The 19539-nt window shown below is 41.6% G+C and overlaps 1 protein-coding gene across 4 annotated transcripts in view; it reads right to left on the bottom strand.

The window, feature by feature from the left end:
- Nucleotides 1-153: 153 nt before the first annotated feature.
- RC3H1 (ring finger and CCCH-type domains 1) overlaps nt 154-19539 on the bottom strand; it is a 75405-nt gene continuing 56019 nt past the window's right edge. For 3 of the 4 annotated variants that reach the window (XM_075833060.1, XM_075833062.1, XM_075833061.1), the window contains exons 9-20: nt 17471-17583; nt 13798-14076; nt 13484-13698; nt 12180-12559; nt 10290-10460; nt 10002-10154; nt 8828-9014; nt 5491-5581; nt 5090-5183; nt 4653-4817; nt 3903-4012; nt 154-3337 (exon numbers count right to left, since the gene is read on the bottom strand). In XM_075833060.1, coding sequence (XP_075689175.1) covers nt 3187-3337; nt 3903-4012; nt 4653-4817; nt 5090-5183; nt 5491-5581; nt 8828-9014; nt 10002-10154; nt 10290-10460; nt 12180-12559; nt 13484-13698; nt 13798-14076; nt 17471-17583 — 2109 coding nt within the window. In that variant the 3' untranslated portion in view covers nt 154-3186. The remainder of the gene's footprint in view (nt 3338-3902; nt 4013-4652; nt 4818-5089; nt 5184-5490; nt 5582-8827; nt 9015-10001; nt 10155-10289; nt 10461-12179; nt 12560-13483; nt 13699-13797; nt 14077-17470; nt 17584-19539) is intronic. The other variant, XM_075833063.1, reaches the window with a different exon arrangement.

Below are 19539 nucleotides of genomic sequence, written 5' to 3'. Positions count from 1 at the left end.
TCCCTGTTTACACAGGGAAACGTGCTGCCGACAATAATATTTTTTGCTGCATAAACTAGCAGATGATTGTGCCTTTGCTCATTCATCGGCTGATAGTTATCCTGTTCATACACAGGAACGAACGTTCATACAAACACTCGTTTACCCGATCACTGGCGCCTTTTCTGGCTAACCTACAGATAGTAGTAGAGGGGCAGATGGAAGGGAGTAACACAAGAGTGCAGGATCAGACTACAACACAGTTTTGTTTGTAGTCTGTAACCATGGATATGCATTGGTCTGCACAGGTGCTGTAGATCTAAAACACTAAGATATTCTTAAGACTATTTGCAAAGTTACTTTTTTTTTTCTTATAAAAAAAAATGGCTCTAAAAGTATACATAACCTTTATGTGAAGATCAGTCATGGTTCCTTCACAGTGCGACAGCTCCTCCCCCTCTCGCTACTGACAGAATACAGACACTGTAAACGGGTCTGTATTCTGTTGACAACACAATGGGAGTGCAGCTATAGGGGATTTGATTTCCCCACAACTGCACCATTAGGCAAATAGCTCCCTCTTCAGCTAATAGGTATGAATTTGGTGAATAAAATATAAAATGTAATAAAGGCTCCATAGGGGAGTGTCAAATAGTACATGACAAGGTCTGATGATCCCCATAAGGCACATAACTGCTGAACGTAACCTTAGGGGATGGTTCGTACCAGCGCTTAAGAGGGATTTACCAAGCAGGGAATAAGAGGACTTGGGAAAGTAATTTCTTCAGTTCATGTAAAACCCACAGCAAAAAAACACCAGGATTTTTTTGTATAGGAATTCCTGTCTACTAAGGCAACCTCATAGCCTCTAGCCAGAAAGTTTGCATTACGGCTATCCTTGCAGTAAAGGAGCACATCTGAATAAGATGGAGATAAAAGGGACATAGCACCAAGTCAACGGGAGTTTTATATTCACTTTCAATCCCATTTTTATGCTTGTGATCATTGTATATGAAGCTAAATAAACCTCAACCAGCCGAGCTCCATGTAATTATAAAGCAGATCTCCTTGCACCTAGAAGTTGCACTCATCCAAAAAAGAAAAAATAAACCCTTAAAACCGATTATATGTGCTTGCATATAATTGCAGACATACACAAACACACATAACACTATGGTATTTTATTTAAATTAAAAAAAAAAAAAAGTTAGCTTGAACTCCAAGCCAATACATGTAAATATCAAATGTGTGACCAGCAGGTCCGAAATGTTCAATTTAATTCAATGTGAAACAGTATATTAAACGCGGTGCCTCCTCTTGGCAATAAGGAAAATCAAACAGGTGCTCTTTCCAAGCACCTTCAGTATGGAAACCTCAACTGGTAGGCAGGCGAGGGACCTAAAACCCATTTACTCTTTATAAAAAAAAAAAGTACATATATTGTACAATTTTCTTTTACATTTCTTTCTAAATAGGATTCATGGAACGTAACGCTGAGGCGGACAATGACCCAGCAGGAGTTAAAGATTTAGGAGATACTGGAGAGGGGGAGGGAGGAAAGAAAGGAGGAAAAACACTAAGAAAATACAAAGAACAAAAAGTAATTAATTCTCGCTTTTACCCCACCAAAACGATGTGGGAAGGTATTACATAGCCAGTAGTCTGCCCATCTGTCCTACTATCTTGTGAAGAAACCTTCACTTGCCCAAATAATCTGAATAATTTAATACATTTTACATGTCACTGTAGAATCCCTCCGGAAGCCTTCTGTATGTTTCCACATTACCTACAAGGCAAAATTATTTTGGTTGTCCTTTCATACAACAAAGTACTACTCAGAAGGCAACATTGAGTCCAATGACCAGAGCTGGATGTTGTGTTGGGAGCTATGGTAAATCACATTTACAGAAATTAATAGGGAAGGTCCGCCTGTGCAACCAATAATTTTTTATGTCTCCAATGAATCTAAAATGATTAACGTCTCAATTAAAATATCCTATTTTTTTTATCCACAGCTCCTATGCGGACCTATGCGTTTCCATGGTAACAGACTACATTGCCATCCTGTTCCCTACTACATGCTGACCTACCAAATGTAAGTTACTTAGTAAGAATTCGAGAACAAATGAAAGAGAGTATGGCAAGAGAATCAGACTACAAAGAGTTTGCTTGTAGTCTGTTACCATGGAGACATATAGGTCAGCATATGAGCTGTAAACACCAAAGGATAGGAGATTTTTTTTTTCATATAAACTTTTTGCAAAATGGATTTATTTTTCAGGCATTGGATCAATAAAAAAAATTGTTTGACTTAAGTGTTAAGATCTCCCCCCCCCCCCCATAAAACAGTGATACGCAAGGTTGGCAATCCAGAACGGAAAAGGCCGTTAACCTGAGGAAAGGTATTTCCTGGAAACTAGCCCGCAAACTCAACCCCTTTCCATCTTGTAGGGCATTAATGATATAAAATGAAACCGGAAAAGCCAGCCTTGCCATTGAGGGGCCAACAGCACTTACAGAAGTCCTAGGTATGTAATACCATCCTAATAAAACAAGAAAAAATAAATGTAAATCTACAGCAATAAGATCGTACAATTAATCAAACAGAGTATATATATATATAATATCTTCCTTTTTTTGTCTTTAAAGCCTTGCATCCAAGGCATCGAAAGGTATTAAAATTAAGTTCATTCACAGAACAAAAACAACTAATCTTGAATTGCTTGCAGATACTGCTAATTTTCATCTGTGTCTTTTTTTTTTTTTTTTTAATATATATTTTGTATTCTGTATATTTTTTTTTTATTAAAAAATGTGTTAACGTGAAAATATGTGCAGAGGTTGTTCTTACTAGTGGTGTTTTCAATGCACATTTTATATGTAGTCTGTCATGCTTTGGAGGACAGGGAACAAGAGAGCAGGGTCACAGGTTCTTCCCATAACTGACCCCCAAAAACGGGGATATGTAGGCAATTCTTAAATAATAACAACAACTTCTTCTGATAACCCCAAAATGCTCTGAACTCTCCCTCCGAACAAAAAAAAAAAAACAAACAAAAAACCACAAAAGGAAAAAAAAAAAAATTTGATGAGAACAAAACAAAAATATGAATTCTGTTTCATTTCTTTTAACCGCCCACTAAACAAAAACGCCTTAAGATAAAATTTAGAAGGGTTAAAGCATGTGGGTAAAACCGCCCTCATTATTTATGGAGCAGCGGTGGAATTGACTCCAGTTCTCAGGGACTCGTTTTTTTCCCCACCGGCCTGGGCATCCGCTGAAATGGTTAAAGAAGCTGATTTGCCAGATAGCATAGTGATGTCCTGGGCCAAACTAGATCCATTCGGCACCTCATTGCTGCAAGATAAAACGCATATAAATACAGTTTTGCTGTAATTAAACAGAAAATGCTGTCCGTATAATAATATTCAAAAGCGTGTATAAAGAGTAAAATGGCGCAAGTTTATAATGGAATTACAGTGTTTACAAAAATAAGGAAAAGGGGAAGAAAGCTAAGACGACTACGTGATGTGTATGTAGATCTCAAAATGGTTTGAACAGTTCTAACTTGAGTAGCGCCATGTTGCAGTTCCCTGCACAGCCACTAGCCGGGAGTGGCACTGTGCAGGTAAAATGACTAAGGGACCTCTGTTCCTTCGTTCTCTGTATCGATGGGGATCCCAGAGGTCGGACCCCCATTGATCAAAATAAGGCGTATCCTAATGATTTACCATAACAATAAATTCTAGGTATACTCCTTTAATTTATACAAATAAGCCACTATATCTACAAAAAAAATTAATTATATACACAAATCTATATGCATATATATTAAGTGTCATTTTTGTTTAATGATTTTTTTTAATTTTTGTATAGTACAAAGAATCGTTTTACAAACGAAGCGATCTAGATATTCATTTACCTGAAAGTCAAGGGAAGCTCGTGTGAGAGAACCTTGGTCTGTGGCTCCAGCTGTCCATTCTCAACTTTGATGACATCGGATTTGCTTTTGACGCTCATGGGATGGCTCTCCTTTAAAAAAAAAAAAAAAAAAATTATACATTTGAAAGAATATATAAAGAAATCCCAAACTATAAGGCTATGTTCACATCTGTGTTCATTATTCCCTTCGGCACCGTTATGGGAGCAGAACGAGGGAATAACCAGAAGCGCTGGTTCCGCTGCACCACGACACCACGAGCGGCTGACGGTACCCATAGACTTTAATGGGTTCCATCGGTTTTCCGTCGGGGTGTCTGTGGTTTTCCCAGAAATAAACATGCTGCGCTATTGTTTCCGGTATTTTCAACAGAATTTGCGGAGCCTCCAACACAGTTGTGAATTAGGCCTAAGAATACTATTTCAGAGATGAATAAGGCTCTGCTTCCAGCTGCGTCGTGGATCACGTTTATAACCAGGACCCCGTGCTGTTGTATGAAGCAGTTTCTGCAGCATGTGCATTTCTTTAAGCTCCATTCAGATGAATAGAACAGGTCGCAAAAATGTCTGTTGCATGTGAAGATACCTTAATCAAATTTGACACATTTCCTATCAACACCTCCATCGCCCCCCTCACCCCTTTTGTCATCATGAGCTGTAGAAGACAGAATTGCTTGGTGGTGGGAAACTCGATTGAATGATATATTGTTCCATATACTTTGTGGGGACTCACCATACTTAATTGACGAGTTCTTTTCCCAATCTCCCTCTCCACTTGATGCAACTCAAGGCTCAGCTGTTCATTAGACATGGTGGGCCACTTGGCTGGTGGTGGGGGCTGCTGCTGACTTCCCAGAGTGGAGGACTCTCTCTGCACTAGCAGACGGTTACTTGCAACCTATAAAGGAGATTTGAACTGTGAATATTTAATAGCGGACTGTGAATACTAAAATAATGTTGCAACGCACAGCAATAAATCTACTAGTGGCTCTGGTCACTTTGCATTAAATGAAAATCAAGGTCTGATTGTTACATTAAAAGTTAGAACACTTCTCACTGCTTTGTAAGTTATTAAAAAACATATGCAGATTTATATGGGCAAAACATCTCCCAAATACCTCCTGCATATAGGTGTGGGGGGGGGGGGGGGGGGGGCTCCATGCCACGCACCTGTGTCTGCTGACTGATTTGCTGGTTTAGCTGGTGCAACTCCATCCTAAGTTGTTCTCGATCAGATGTAGGTAAAGTCTTGGGCATACGATCTCTACAAGCAGCAAGAAAAAAAAAATGTGTCAAGTTGGCAGCTACTACAGTGCAAGAAGTCTAAACCTACAGGTAAAGAACGTGCAGTCTCAGCGTTAGGGGAAAGAAAGAGATACAATGACTTGCTAAGAATACAGTTAGGGACGTTTCCTACTGATAACATTTATGGCAAATTCAACTGCTGGGACCCTTCAAATGATTGCACTGCACGTCAGTCCAGTACTGGCAGATAGTGCAAAGGTCATTTGCACTATTTAGCCAGTCTGTAGTAAACAGGAGCATTACGTATAATAGTCCGTGGTAGTTACCTCTCACTCAAATGACCCTGAGAAGGAAGGTTCTGATGGGGAGAATATGGGGGAGCTCCGAGGCTGCTGTGACTACTGTAGAGGCTGTAATCTGAGAAAATAAGAGAAAATATATTCAATTTGTAGCCAAAAAAAATATTGTAAATCGTAGAAAAACTGTAATAAAAAAAACAAAAAACAAACAACGACTATTAAACTGTATCATGGACCTGCAAAAAGCTGCAATAACTCCCAGACATTGCACTATTCATTAATCACACACACATATACAGATAGAAAGGGACAGGAAATATATGTGTGGGAAGTTCCTACCTCCATTCTGACTTCCCAAGTGGACATAAGCCTACTATATACTATACTGCAGTTCCCCCGGGTCAGGTTTTTGCATTGCTGTAATGTATTAAAAGAATCTCATTGGACGTTAACCAAAATCTGTTGTTATTTTGAGCACTAAAGCAAGCGCACCTTGGTCTTGGCATACTTATAGCAACGAGAACTATGCCAGAGCAGAGCGCACTCTCTGGAGGACATAGCATGTCTGTGCATTACAAAGACAACCTATAGATTTCAATGGGAACGGTGTAATGTTTCACTTTCCTTGTGGTGGAGCTGCAGGGAAACTTAAAGGCATGGTGTCGCCCCAAAAACATGTTTTTTTTTTAAAATTTAAACATTTAGTGTGTGGGTGATTAAACATTGTTCAAATTTTTTTTATTTTTTTCGCGAGTCAGGAAATATTATAAATTTTTTCAAATTTATAATACTACCCATTTTTGGTCACTAGATGGAGCTGTTTGGAGCTAGTTCCCAAAATTGCAGCATTGCAACATTGGGTTAAAAGCTATCGCTCTAGTGAGCTCTCAGCATCCCCCCCTCCTTTATCCTGGCTAGTGCCGGGATAAACGAGGGGTTTGAAAGGTTTAACCTCCTACACTGTGTGTCGCCATTTTTTGAGGTAACCCACAGTGTAGTAGGTTTACATGCAGTAGTAAACACACACAAACACTAACATACATTGAAATCGCTTACCTGCTCCTGCCGCCGCGGCCCGTCCGCTCCCTTTGCTGCCGCTGTTCCATGTGCACTTGTCCGGAAGCCGCGACCGGAAGTAGTAATATTACTGTCCAGCCGCGACTTCCGGTCCACAGGAAAATGGCGCCGGACGGCGCCAATTTCGAATAGGACTGTGTGGGAGCGGCGCATGCGCAGTTCCCACACAGACGCCGTACACGGCAGTCAATGGGACGGGAGCCGTTCGCAGTCCCTATGGGACTGTGGCTGCCGTATTCCATGTCTGTGTGTGTCGTTAATCGACACACACAGAAATGGAACAAAAAATGGCAGCCCCCATAGGGAAGAAAAAGTGTGAAAATAAGAAACAGTAAAACACAAACACACAAATGTAAATAAACGTTTATATTAAGGCACTAACATCTTTAACATATAAAAAAATTATTTGTGATGACACTGTTCCTTTAAGTTCTGCCAAGTTCCCCTCCAAAGCAGAACGCTGGGGGGGGGGGGGTCCCAGTAGGAACTTATCGTCAGGAGATCCTGCTTACATGAACGGCTCCGTCCAGTGACAACCAGTTTAAAAGCATGATAAAGTTGTGTCTAGTGAACTCCTAGCCCCTTGTGATGGCTCACAAATGAGATCTGAAAAACCCTAAGGCTCTGTTCACATCTGTGTTGCGATTTTTGTTGTAGTGTTCAGTCCAAGGAGCAGAACAACAAAAACAAAGGCAGTGACAGATCCGTTGTAAGGTGGACACGAACACCACCCATTGACATTATTGGGTTTCCTCCGGTTTCGGTCATGGGGTCCATCATTTTGCCAGAAAATAAATAAATAGGACAGCGCTGTTTTTCTGACATTTTGGACCGTATCTGTGATGGAGGCACCTAACGCAGACTCCAAGGACATGAACATAGTCTAAGGGTTTTCATTTAATTCCCTTGAATATAAACATAGAAGAAGTATTTGCAGGAAGGCAGCGCCGTTTGTGGTCCACCAATTTTTTCCTCCTGCAAGTACTTTACAGCGGTAACCACCTCCAGTTACCGGATGGGACCGGGCTGCAGAGGTCTAATGATACCTATTTCATTATAAGTCTACAACAGCATCGTGCCGGTGCTAGCACAGCGCCAAGAGGCGAGCTCAATTGACTTTTCCTCTGTTTTATTCCATTACTTTTGGTGATCTGCACTAGGTGGCGCCGTGCGTTTTTTGCTTTCTTCTCTAGTTGAATATAAACAAACATGTACTGCTTCTTATTTTGGGATAAAAGAAGAATCTTTTTTTAGTTTTTTCATCGTCGCTTGCAGAAAGTCATAACTTTTATTTTCCGTCAAAGTAACTATATGAGGGCATGTTTTTTGCGTAATTTTTATTAAATGGTTTTATTTTTACGGCAAACACTTTTTTTTCCCTTAATTACTATATTTTAAAGAGGACCTGTCACATGCCCAAAAAACTGCAGCTGACATCTCAAATTAGATAGATGGCGCCTCACAGATTCTAAAGCTGGTTATTTTTTTCTTCTAGCCCCCACCATTCCAGAGATATCGGTGCCATTAGTTTTGGTGCCCGATATGCAAACAAAGCCTTTGGCCCACTTGGCAGTCAAAGGCCTCATTTGCATATCGGACACCAGAACTAACGGCCCCAACATCTCAGGAATGGTGGGGGCTAGAAGAAAAATAAATAAAAAAAGCATCAGAATCTGTGAGGCACCTGCAATCTCACTGAGAGGTCAACTGCAATTTTTTGGGCAGGTGACAGGTCCTCTTTAAATTATATATTTTAGTTCCACTAGGGGACATCTCAATGTGATCTTCTGATCGCTTCTATAGTGCTTAGATATACTTTGTATACTTTAGCATTATTGCCTGTCAGTGTAAAGGCACGGCCTAATAGGCATATAGGACCTGGCAGCAAAGGGGGGCCGCTTCTAGGCCCCCCAACTGCAGTGACTACCATAGTCAACGCAAGATCGCGTTGTGGGGATGACGATGACAAAACAGAGGCTCCGTTGCATCTGTTAAACTCCTTACATGCCTAAGGGGTTAAATGACCAGGATCAGAGTTGTCTCCAATCCCAGCCGTTGCAGCAAAATGTTGGCTGTATAGTTCAGCTGGCACCCCCTGCTGATGGAGTGGAACACATTATGTGCCCGCGCCATCACGGAGACAGTACTGCATGCCTTGGTACCCAAAGGTGTTAAGAAAAACATGCAGTAATGCAAAAACCCAGGTTTAGAAAATCCTTTTCCCAGCATAAGCTGCTGCTTACACTTTATGAAAATGCACCGGTAATGTTTGATTTGTTAGCCGCACCTTGGCCTCCCAGCGCCGGCTGCATAAGACCGGATGGCTGGTACAAGTTCTTGGAGGTGCGGGAGATGGCACCAAAACGGGATACTGTGGGTCGGTCACCAAAAGGAATAAGATCATCCTCTCCGGTCTCTGGGGCTCTCCTCTGGAGCTCAAGACGCTGATCCCTTAGGGATTTGCTGTCAACATTCTGTAATGGGTAAAAAACAAGAAAACTGATTGAATCAAGTATGGCTGCAGATTAAAAGACATGTACACTTCCACAACCAAATTATTTTTTATTATTTTAATCGTTGCTCCAATATAAAATGAAAAAAGAAGTAACATTGCAAATAGTCATTAAAAATATCTTATTAAATTTGGGGTACAGTCTGATCCCGCAGTCATACTTCCTTCCATCTGCCCCCCTATATTCGGTAGGTTAGCAAATAGAAAGGAGTAGGATTGCAGGATCTGATTTCACAGGTTTGTTTGCAGTCTTTTACCATGGAGAGAAAGTCCTGCAAACATGCTGAAGACACAAAACACGATAACACATTTTTAGTCAAAACTATTTGCAAAGTATCTCAATTTGTCCTTGCAGATGCATTGTGGCACTAACAATAACAAAACAAACCCCCCCCCCCCAAATCTATAACACCTGGTTGCGAAAGTGGACAACATTTATACCCCACAATTTAACAAAAGGCAATAATATATGGGAGTGTGAATTAAAGGGGTTTTCCCATCAGGGACATTTATGACATATCCAGAAAATGTGTCAGATAGACACCTCGCACCAATCTCTAGAACGGGGCCCCCTAAACCCTGTTCTACCGCTCTGTGTTGCGGCTGAAGCGTGTAATTTCCGACCATGAAGAAGTCTCATAGAACTGAATGGTAAGTACGGAAGCAGCCCAGCTCGCATGCTACGTTGCTTCCGTAATTGCGATTCACTATTATGGGACTTACGGAGAACTCATAGCTCAGCGAGCTACTCTGTTTTCTTCTTCATGGTCGGAAATCACACGCTTCAGTCCCAACGAGGAGCGGTAGAACAGGGTTTAGGGGACTCTGTTCTAGAGATAGGTGCGGGTCCCAGAGAGGAGACCCGCCTCTGACATTTATGACATATCCTGTGGATATGTGATAAATGTCCCCGATGGGAAAAACCTCTTTAAGATGTATTCCTACTTACTGCTACTTCCACACACCCGCCAGCTGAAACGTCTTTGGGTTTGGCGTCTTTGGTTCCAATGTAGGAACCGATAGTGTCACAGGACCAGGGAGAGTACTGGCTGTAGTCATTCCCTTTGTACTTCCCAGATCCTTTCAGTTCCTCATCGAGATACTAAGAGAACAGAAGATGTGTGATCAGCAAGTATAAAAACTAAGCAGTCAACATTTATTAACGGACATCCCAACAAAGATAAAGTAGAACATGTCCATAAATACCAGTCACAAGTATTTATGATGATTGCTTTACCTCGTCTGGATGGAAGGTTTGGGTCAGGGTTGGTGAAGGAGCAAATGGAGGCGGTGAGATGACTTTTCTCTCCTCTAGCTGAGCCATGATTTCTTTGCGACGGCGATGAAGCTCATCCAGGCTGGGATGGGACTGTGATATATGCTGAGGTGGCAGACGATTGTACTGCTCCTGGAATATATACATTATAGGGAGTGCACAAATTAATATACACATGAACAGAACTCAAAACTGGGTCCAATGGCATTAAAATGAATAAAAGCATAGATTACTACACTGGCAGTGGAAAACGCAACACTGAATAACTATGCAAATTGTAATACAGAAGACTGGGAAAGGTAGGGAGCGGTTATGGCAGCCATATTGGTTGCAACCCACCTTTCCTAGAAGCAGGTATAACTAAAGTAACAGCTAAAGAAAAGGTTTTATGATCGGAGATTAACCTCTTAAAAAAGCAGCCCCCACAAATCGATCAACTGATCGCAGCAAGTCCATCTACCAACACCTGCAGTGATCAGCCGGTATCGTCGGGGAAGCCGGTGAAGGCAAACATGTAATACATGATCAAGCGGATTCATCTACAAACGGGAGCTATTATCTCTAACAGCTCTCTGCACTGACTAAAGGAGGAGAGTCCAACACAGAGACGCCCCCATGACACATTCATATACCATAATAGGGCCCATGGAAAGAGGTTGTTGAGGTGAGACGAGGACCCGTCAAGTCCCCAGAATGTTATTCCGCTACCATACCTGCATTGCCCCCCCCCATTCCAGCGGCATTTATGTCATGTTTGTAGGTGCCTCGATTCCACTGCAATCAGCCCGTTCATGTCGGCGACTGATAAGCAAATTAATAAATTTTCAATTGTGTATGATAGTTGTCAATTTATTCATAAATTAGCATATCAGTCTGCAACATAAATGGCCTGAAGGCGGAGGAATGGAGGCACCTACAAACACAAAATAAATGGTGCTGAATTCGGGGGGGATGGGAGTAACGTAGGTATGGCAGCAGATTAACATTTCTGTGTACATAAAGGGTCCTCTTTTAGGATAAAACAACTTATATGTATTAAAGAGGCTCTGTCACCACATTATAAGTGCCCGATCTCCTACATAAGGAGATCGGCGCTGTAATATAGGTGACAGCAGTGCTTTTATTTAATAAAACTATCTGTTTTCACCACTTAATTAGCGATTTTAGATTTATGCTAATGAGTTGCTTAATGGACAACTGGGCGTGTTTTTACTTTAGACCAAGTGGGCGTTGTACACATGAGTGTATGATGCTGACCAATCAGTGTCATGCACTCCTCTCCATTCATTTAGGCAGCGCATAGTGATCCTGTTAGATCGCTATGTGCTGTCTTATACTAACAAATTAACGATACTGAAGTGTTTAGACAGTGAATAGACATTCCACGGGATGTCTATTCACAATCTCTGCACTTCGTTACTGTTTCTGTGGTAGTTACAGCAGAGGAAGCGTAATCTCTTCAGTATCATTAATGTGTTAGTATAAGACAGCACATAAGGATCTAGCAGGATCCCTATGCGCTGAGTAAATGAATGGAGAGGAGTGCATGATGCCGATTGGTCACTGATTGGTCAGCGTCATACACTCCTCTGTACAACGCCCACTTGGCCTAAAGTAAAACACGCCCACTTGGGCATTAGCATAAATCGCTAATAAAGTGGTGAAAACAGATCGTTTTATTAAATAAAAAGCATTACTGTCACCTACATTACAGCGCCGATCTCCTTATATAGGAGATAGGGCACTTATAATGTGGTGACAGAGCCTCTTTAATATACGGAGACATTACTTTTATTATCTTTACAGTAAAGTATTAATGAAAGTTTTAGTTTTTATCAAAGACAAACATACCCTGTTATACTGTGGTCTTATCTGCCCTGGGTGATGTGCCACCGGATAATAGCCTTCCACTTGTTGGTACCTCTCTCGAGCTTCCGGCACATAGGGTGACCCGGCAGCAGGTGCCATGTCCAGTGGTACAGGACTTCCACGGACCAGTTCTTCTCTCTGGTAGGATTGTGGAGCAGAGGAGTATACACGACGGCCATCGTAGTGTGGTGTATACATAGGCTGGCTCATTGGAGAGTACTGTTGAGTGGGTGTCGCATATTGTGGGCCAACCACTCTGTCTTGTAAATAGGAAGGATAGTGATCGAGGTAGGTAGGGGAAGATTCAGTGGCTGATGGCTGAGGTCTGACAAAGCGAGAAACAGGAGGTTGGTAATAAACATCTGTAAAGGATAAAACAAAACAGGCAAAGCATAAATTATAAATATAGACAACACGGATTTGAAGAGAAAATGTATTGTTATGCCCAAAAATATTCTAGATTTATGATCCTAAAGATCTTTGGCCAAATCTACTTTAAGCCTATGGAGGTAGTCAGTAACTAGCAGACAGATATAATCCAACTTATTTGATTCCCCGAAGGCCTTATTCACACACGTGTTTCAAATTAGCCGTGAAAAACTGCAGTTTTTCACGCTCGATTTGCACCCGTGCAGTAGCCGAGTTCACAGATCCCTCGTAAGCTGGAGTCTATTGAGGGACCCGTGAAAATGGGAAAAATAGGACATGTCTTATTTTTTTTCATGGGCCGTTCACATGGTCCGTTAAAAGAAAAAAAAAGAAAAATGGACTGTGTGAATAGCCCCATCGAATACATGGATTTTAATGCAACCGTGGGACGGCCACTAAAGAAACTGCTGTCACACGGCCGATTGTTCCATTCGTTTGAATAAGTCCTACAACAGAATCGGACAGCACACAGACGTGAAATAAGGCCTAAATGAGAAGGATGGAACCAGGGAAAATATAAAAATAATAAACATGTATACTATGAATGCACAGGTAATATCGATGAGCAAGTCATTCAAAATGCACCAAACTCATATAATCCAAAGCCAACATGCTCGATCACTAACATGCTCGATCACTAACATGCTCGATCACTAACATGCTCGATCACTAACATGCTCGATCACTAACATGCTCGATCACTAACATGCTCGATCACTAACATGCTCGATCACTAACATGCTCGATCACTAACATGCTCGATCACTAACATGCTCGATCACTAACATGCTCCAAAACACTAACATGCTCCATAACACAAGGAGGAAGCATGCAATACAAACATTTAAGCCACTTACTTGGTGGATATGCTACAGGTTCAAAAGGAGGACCCCCTCCTCTAGGGTCTGGGTAAAAGATATCAGTCTGAGGGGGAGCATAAATCTGGGAACCCCGTGGTACCATCTGTATCTGCTTAGACACAGGTAGAGGCGGGAGATCACTGGAAACACGTTGACTAGGGTGAGAACTGACTGGTAAGGCAGGAATGGAGGTCTTGGGGACGGAGTCAAGCCTATAAATGAAATTAAAAATAAAATGAAAAATCAAATCCCGACTCAAAACATAAAAACACAGGTTCTCTAAGGCTTAAATATAAAAAGAGTATGCGTACAATTCTGGGGGAGAGCCTGGGGCACTGTTACTTAGATGTTCCAATTTCACTGGCTTCAGAACAGACTCGTAGCCGGAGTCTGTACTCCGGGGAATAAGTTGGGTCACGGAGCTCCCTGACACAATGCCATTGGGAAGGGAACCTTGTTTCCGGTTAGGTAAATCCATGGGCCCTTCATCTGGGTGTATTGCCCCAGTGGGTAACCCTACTTCGTTCAGTTGACCAAGAGAGGCACTCAATGGCCGCCTAGGAACCAAGCGTTTGTTCATTTTTCTAAACCTAGAAAAGAAATAAAGTTGCCTTCAGACCAGTGTGAATAGCTCTGCTTCTATCAATACGTCTAGCATTTTAATGCAAAGACATATTAGGCAGAATAATTATAAAACTTAAAGTGTACCTGTGAGTTTAGGAGCTTACTAAAGATGGACCTTCATTTCAATGGGAGCAGTATGATCCATGTTCATTAAGCTCCCCCTAGTGGTAGCTGCAGGCAACCAAACATTTCTCATTTATATCTACGGCTATGATTGTGAGAAGGGAAGGAGATTTGGAGCAGAACAGATAAACGGAGCTCCAACCCCTAGGTCCACACAGACTTTTGGACAGATAAAAACACAACAGGTACACTTTAATATAGGCTGTACCGAACATTACCAATTATGTGTGTGATTTGCATTGCATCCTACAAAAGCAAAATAAAAATAAAAAAAACGTAAAAAAGCATTTCTTTTAATTTCCTATTGCTAAGAAAATACAATTTGTGGTCATTTAGTTCTATCTGTCCCTAGGAAAGCTGAATGATAAACCAACATAAATATTACAGCTCCCACAGGGATTACCATTCAGCTTTCCAAGATTTTGGAACGGCAAATGTGGCTTGCAATTTATTTTAGTTAATTTTTTGTTTTTAGATGCAAAAAAAACCCAAAACAAAACACTTCTTATGCTGCATTATGTAAGGGTACAGGTCCTCGCTCCTATTCGCTAAAACGGCACAAAAATAAATAAATATTGTGCCGTTTTGATAATTGTAGCGATCATAGAATACACCGGACTCATAGTTGTGCATTTGGTGTATTGCGGAGGCAAATGCTCCCCCCACCCTCCTCAAAGTTATTGACCAGCTGCTGTGTATGCAGATCCAAAGCAGCGAGCGGTTAATCACTGCAGAGAGGTGCGGGGGAGGGGCAGACCTATCCCCATATTATACTTCCCTTACACAGGCCAGCAGTGTCGGAGGACAAATTCGCTTTAAAGAGACTCTGTCACCACATTATAAGTGCCCTATCTCCTATATAAGGAGATGGGCGCTGTAATGTAGGTGACAGCAGTGCTTTTTATTTAATAAAACAATCTGTTTTCACCACTTTATTAGCGATTTAAGATTTATGCTAATGAGTTGCTTAATGCCCATGTGGGCGTATTTTTACTTTAAACCAAGTGGGCGTTGTACAGAGGAGTGTATGACGCTGACCAATCAGCATCATGCACTCCCCTCCATTCATTTAGGCAGTGCATAGGGATCCTGCTAGATCAGTATGTGCTGTCTTATACTAACACATTAACAATACTGAAGTGTTTAGACAGTGAATAGAGATTCCACGGGATGTCTATTCACAATCTCTGCACTTCGTTACAGTTTCTGTGGTAGTTACAGCAGAGCAAGCGTAATCTCGTTGTAACCTGTCATTTACCGCATAATCTCGCGAGATCACGCTTCCTCTGCTGTAACTACCACAGACAGAGTAACGAAGTGCTGAGATTGTGAATAGACATCCCGTGGAATGTCTATTCACTGTCTAAACACTCCAGTATTGTTAATGTGTTCGTATAAGACAGCACAAAAGGATCTAGCAGGATCCCTATGCGCTGAGTAAATGAATGGAGAGGAGTGCATGACGCTGATTGGTCAGCGTCATACACTCCTCTGTACAACGCCCACTTGGTCTAAAGTAAAAATACGTCCAGTTGGGCATTAACCCCTTAGTGACCAGCCCATTTTAGGCCCTAATGACCAAGCTATTTTATTCGTTTTTCTATAGTCGCATGCAAAGAGCTATAACGTTCTTATTTTTTCGTCTACATAGCTGTATGAGGACTTGTGTTTTGCGGGATTAGTTGTGCTTTTTAATGGCACCATTTTTGGGTACATATAATTTTTATATTAACTTTTATTAACCTTTTTGGGGGGGGGGGGGGATTTTAAAAAAAAAACTGAAATTCCGCCATTGTTCTATGCGTTTTTAAATTGACGCCGTTCACTATGCGACGTAAATAACATGTTACCTTTATTCTATGGGTCGGTACGATTACAGCGATACCACATATGTAGAGGTTTTTTTATGTTTTACGACTTTTGCACAATAAAAGCACTTTTGAACTAAAATTATTTGTTTTTGCATCGTCGCTTTCCAAGAGCCGTAACTTTTTTATTTTTCCATCAATGTAGTGATTTTTTGGGCTTGTTTTCTGCGGGACAAGACGTAGTTTTGATTGGTACTGTTTTGGGGTGAATGGGACTTATTGATTCATTTTTATTATGACTTTTTTGGGGGGCAATGGAAAAAAAATTGAAATTTCGCCATGGTTTTTTGCATTTTTTTTTTACGGTGTTCACTTTGCGGTTTAAATCACATATTAACTTTATTAATGGAGTCATTACGGTCGCGGCGATACCACATATGTGTACTTTTTTTTTTTTTACACTTTTACTAAATAAAACCACTTTTTATGGGAAAAAATGAATTTATTTTTTTACTGTACTTTTTATTAATAATCTTTATTTCACTTTAATGACTTATTTTATTAGTCCCACTAGGGGACTTTACTGTGCGATGTTCCGATCGCTGCTATAATGCTCTGGTATACTTCGTATACCAGAGCATTATTGTATTTCAGTGTAAATCTGACAGGCAATCTGTTAGGACGTGCCTCCGGCGCGTCCCAACAGGAATATGTCCAGGGCAGACCTGGGGGCTTTTATCAAGCCCCCGGCTGCCATGACAACCCATCGGAGACCCGCGATTTCATTCGCGGGCCGCCGATGTGTGACAGAGGGAGCTCACTCCCTCTGTAAACAAAGTTAAATGCCGCGGTCGCTATTGACGGCGGCATTTAACGGGTTAAACGGCCGCGATCGAAGTAAACTTCGATCGCGGGCGTTGGAGCAGGAGCTCAGCTGTCATCAGACAGCAGAGCCCCGGCTCCTGCCTGCACGGGAGACCCGTGCAGCACTTAGACTAGGCTGACGTGAAAAGGCGTCAGCCTAGCCTAAAGCCCATTAGCGACCGACGTAAAAAGGCGTATTAGTGGTCACTAAGGGGTTAAGCAACTCGTTAAATCTAAAATCGCTAATAAAGTGGTAAAAATAGGTTGTTTTTTTTAAAATAAAAAGCATTACGGTCACCTACATTATAGCGCCGATCTCCTTATGTAGGCGATACGGCACTTATAATGCGGTGACAGAGCCTCTTTAAGGCTTTTCACATAAATGAAAGAATCACTGTCATTTTAAAGATGCCAATACCCCCACAGATCACTAATACTATAACTATATAGGATTTTTTTGGAAGGCTAAGGCGCAGTAGGCCTCTTCATTCTAGTTATCGATGGGGATCTCAGCATTATTATTATTTTTTAAAGGGAATTCAGTAAATAATCTATATCATCTTACTTTTCCAACTCTTCTTGAGAGTGAGCAAAGGTGCAGCTCGCCCCACGGGGGCATCCTCCCCGCTGCTTCATGTCCCTGCACATGTAGGTCTTGTACTTGCTGTGCTGTGGAGGCTGTGCCAAAGAATACAAAGAAGGTTATTAGAGCTGCCCTGCAAATCACCATCAAGCCAACAAATACTGGTGGATATTATTTACATGGTCAAACCCACTAAACAGCGGCAGTCATAGTGACCATACACTACACATACAGAAGTCACACAAGCCTCTATCAATCCAATACATAAAACAAACTGTATACACACACTATCATAAGACAGTACCATGTCACAATTGCAGACTTGGACATAGATCGGTTTACGCCAAATCCATACAGACTGGCGGTGAGACTCTCCGGGAAACCCTGCTGCGGCGGTCATAACCTTCGCTGTTTCTAGTGAAAAGCGAAGGATCGTTTGAGCCGCTCGGAGGTTTACATGTTAAAGTGATCACAGGCTTCTTATAAGAAATGCTCATTAGCAGCCCCAGACATAGTCCAATTTTTGTCACCAGTCATCGTTCCCTGCATAAAAGTTGTGTTGTGTATCGCCAGTTTAACATTGTTGTTCTGTCTACCATAATTATGTTTATAGGGGTTGTCCCAGATTGGACAATCATTTAGCCACAGAAGAGATGATAATTGTCTGATCGCAGGGACCCCCACCGTTTGCGAGAACAGTGGTCCCGAACCCCCGTTACTCGTCACTGCTTGACCGCAGTGTTGAAGTCTGAATGTAGCGATGGTTTAGCACGTCCGCCGCCGCTCCAATCAATGTCTATGGGACTGACAAACAGCCGAACACAGCGCTTGGCTGTTTCCATCAGTCCTATAGACATTGAATGCAGCGGTGTGTCTGCTGTCAAGTAGTGAGGGGGGGGAACGATCGCAGGGGGGGTGTCAAGGCGATCGTTTGAGATGTCAGTTCTCACAGTCGGTACGGTTCCCAGCGATCAGACAATTATCACCTATTCTGTGGATAGTTAAAGAGGCTCTGTCACCAGATAAGTGCTACATAATGTGATCGGCGCTGTAATGTAGAGAAGTGTGTTTTTTTATTTTGAAAAACTATCAATTTTGAGCAAGTTATGAACAATTTTAGATTTATGCCAACTACTTTCTTAAAAGACAACTGGGTGTTGTACAGAGGAGTGTATGACTCAGACTAATCAGTGTCATACACTTCTCTCCATTCATTTTTAGCAGTACTCACTCGCGAGATCACGCTGCGCTGTGACATAAACCCACATTAACTTTACTGAAGTGTCTTGAGAGTGAAGACATTACCTCCAGGCAGGACGCAATGTTTATTCACACTCCCGACACTTCGGTCAAGTTTCTGTGAATGACAGCACAGCGTGATCAAGTGAGTAAGTCCCCAAGAAACTTTACCGAAGTGTCGGGAGTGTGAATAGACATCGCGTCCTGGCTGGAGGTGATGTCTATTCACTCTCAAAACACCTCGGTAAAGTTAATGTGGGAGTATGTGACTGCACAGCGTGAGCTCACGAGACCTCGCTGTGTTGTGAGTACTGCTAAAAATGGAGAGAAATGTATGACACTGATTGGTCAGCGTCATACACTCCTCTGTACAATGGCCAGTTGGTAAAAAAGTAAAAACACGCCCATTTATCTATTAGGAAAGTAATTAGCATAAATCTAAAATTGTTCATAACTTGCTCAAAATTGATTGTTTTTTTTTTAAATAAAAAAAACAAACACTCGTTAATCTACATTACAGCGCCGATCAGATTATGTAGGAGATAGGGCACTTATAATGTGGTGACAGAGCCTCTTTAATTGTCCATTCTGGGACTACCCCTTAAAGGGAAAATACAGTAGATACATGTGATATCACATCGGAGACGTATGCTCCTGGACCTCCACCGTTTTCCATAGTGCAGTAACCCCTTAGGCACTGCTCTGAACACAACATTGTAGACACTACGTCATTGATTTGAATGGCTGCCCTTTGTGATTTTAAAATACAATGCAGAAATCTGGCCTAACAATAAGATTTAGGAGACAGCAAG

Source organism: Rhinoderma darwinii, chromosome 7 (assembly GCF_050947455.1).
Source record: "Rhinoderma darwinii isolate aRhiDar2 chromosome 7, aRhiDar2.hap1, whole genome shotgun sequence".
In the NCBI taxonomy this organism is placed as follows: Eukaryota; Metazoa; Chordata; class Amphibia; order Anura; family Rhinodermatidae; genus Rhinoderma; species Rhinoderma darwinii.
This window is presented reverse-complemented; position numbering and strand designations above follow the sequence as displayed.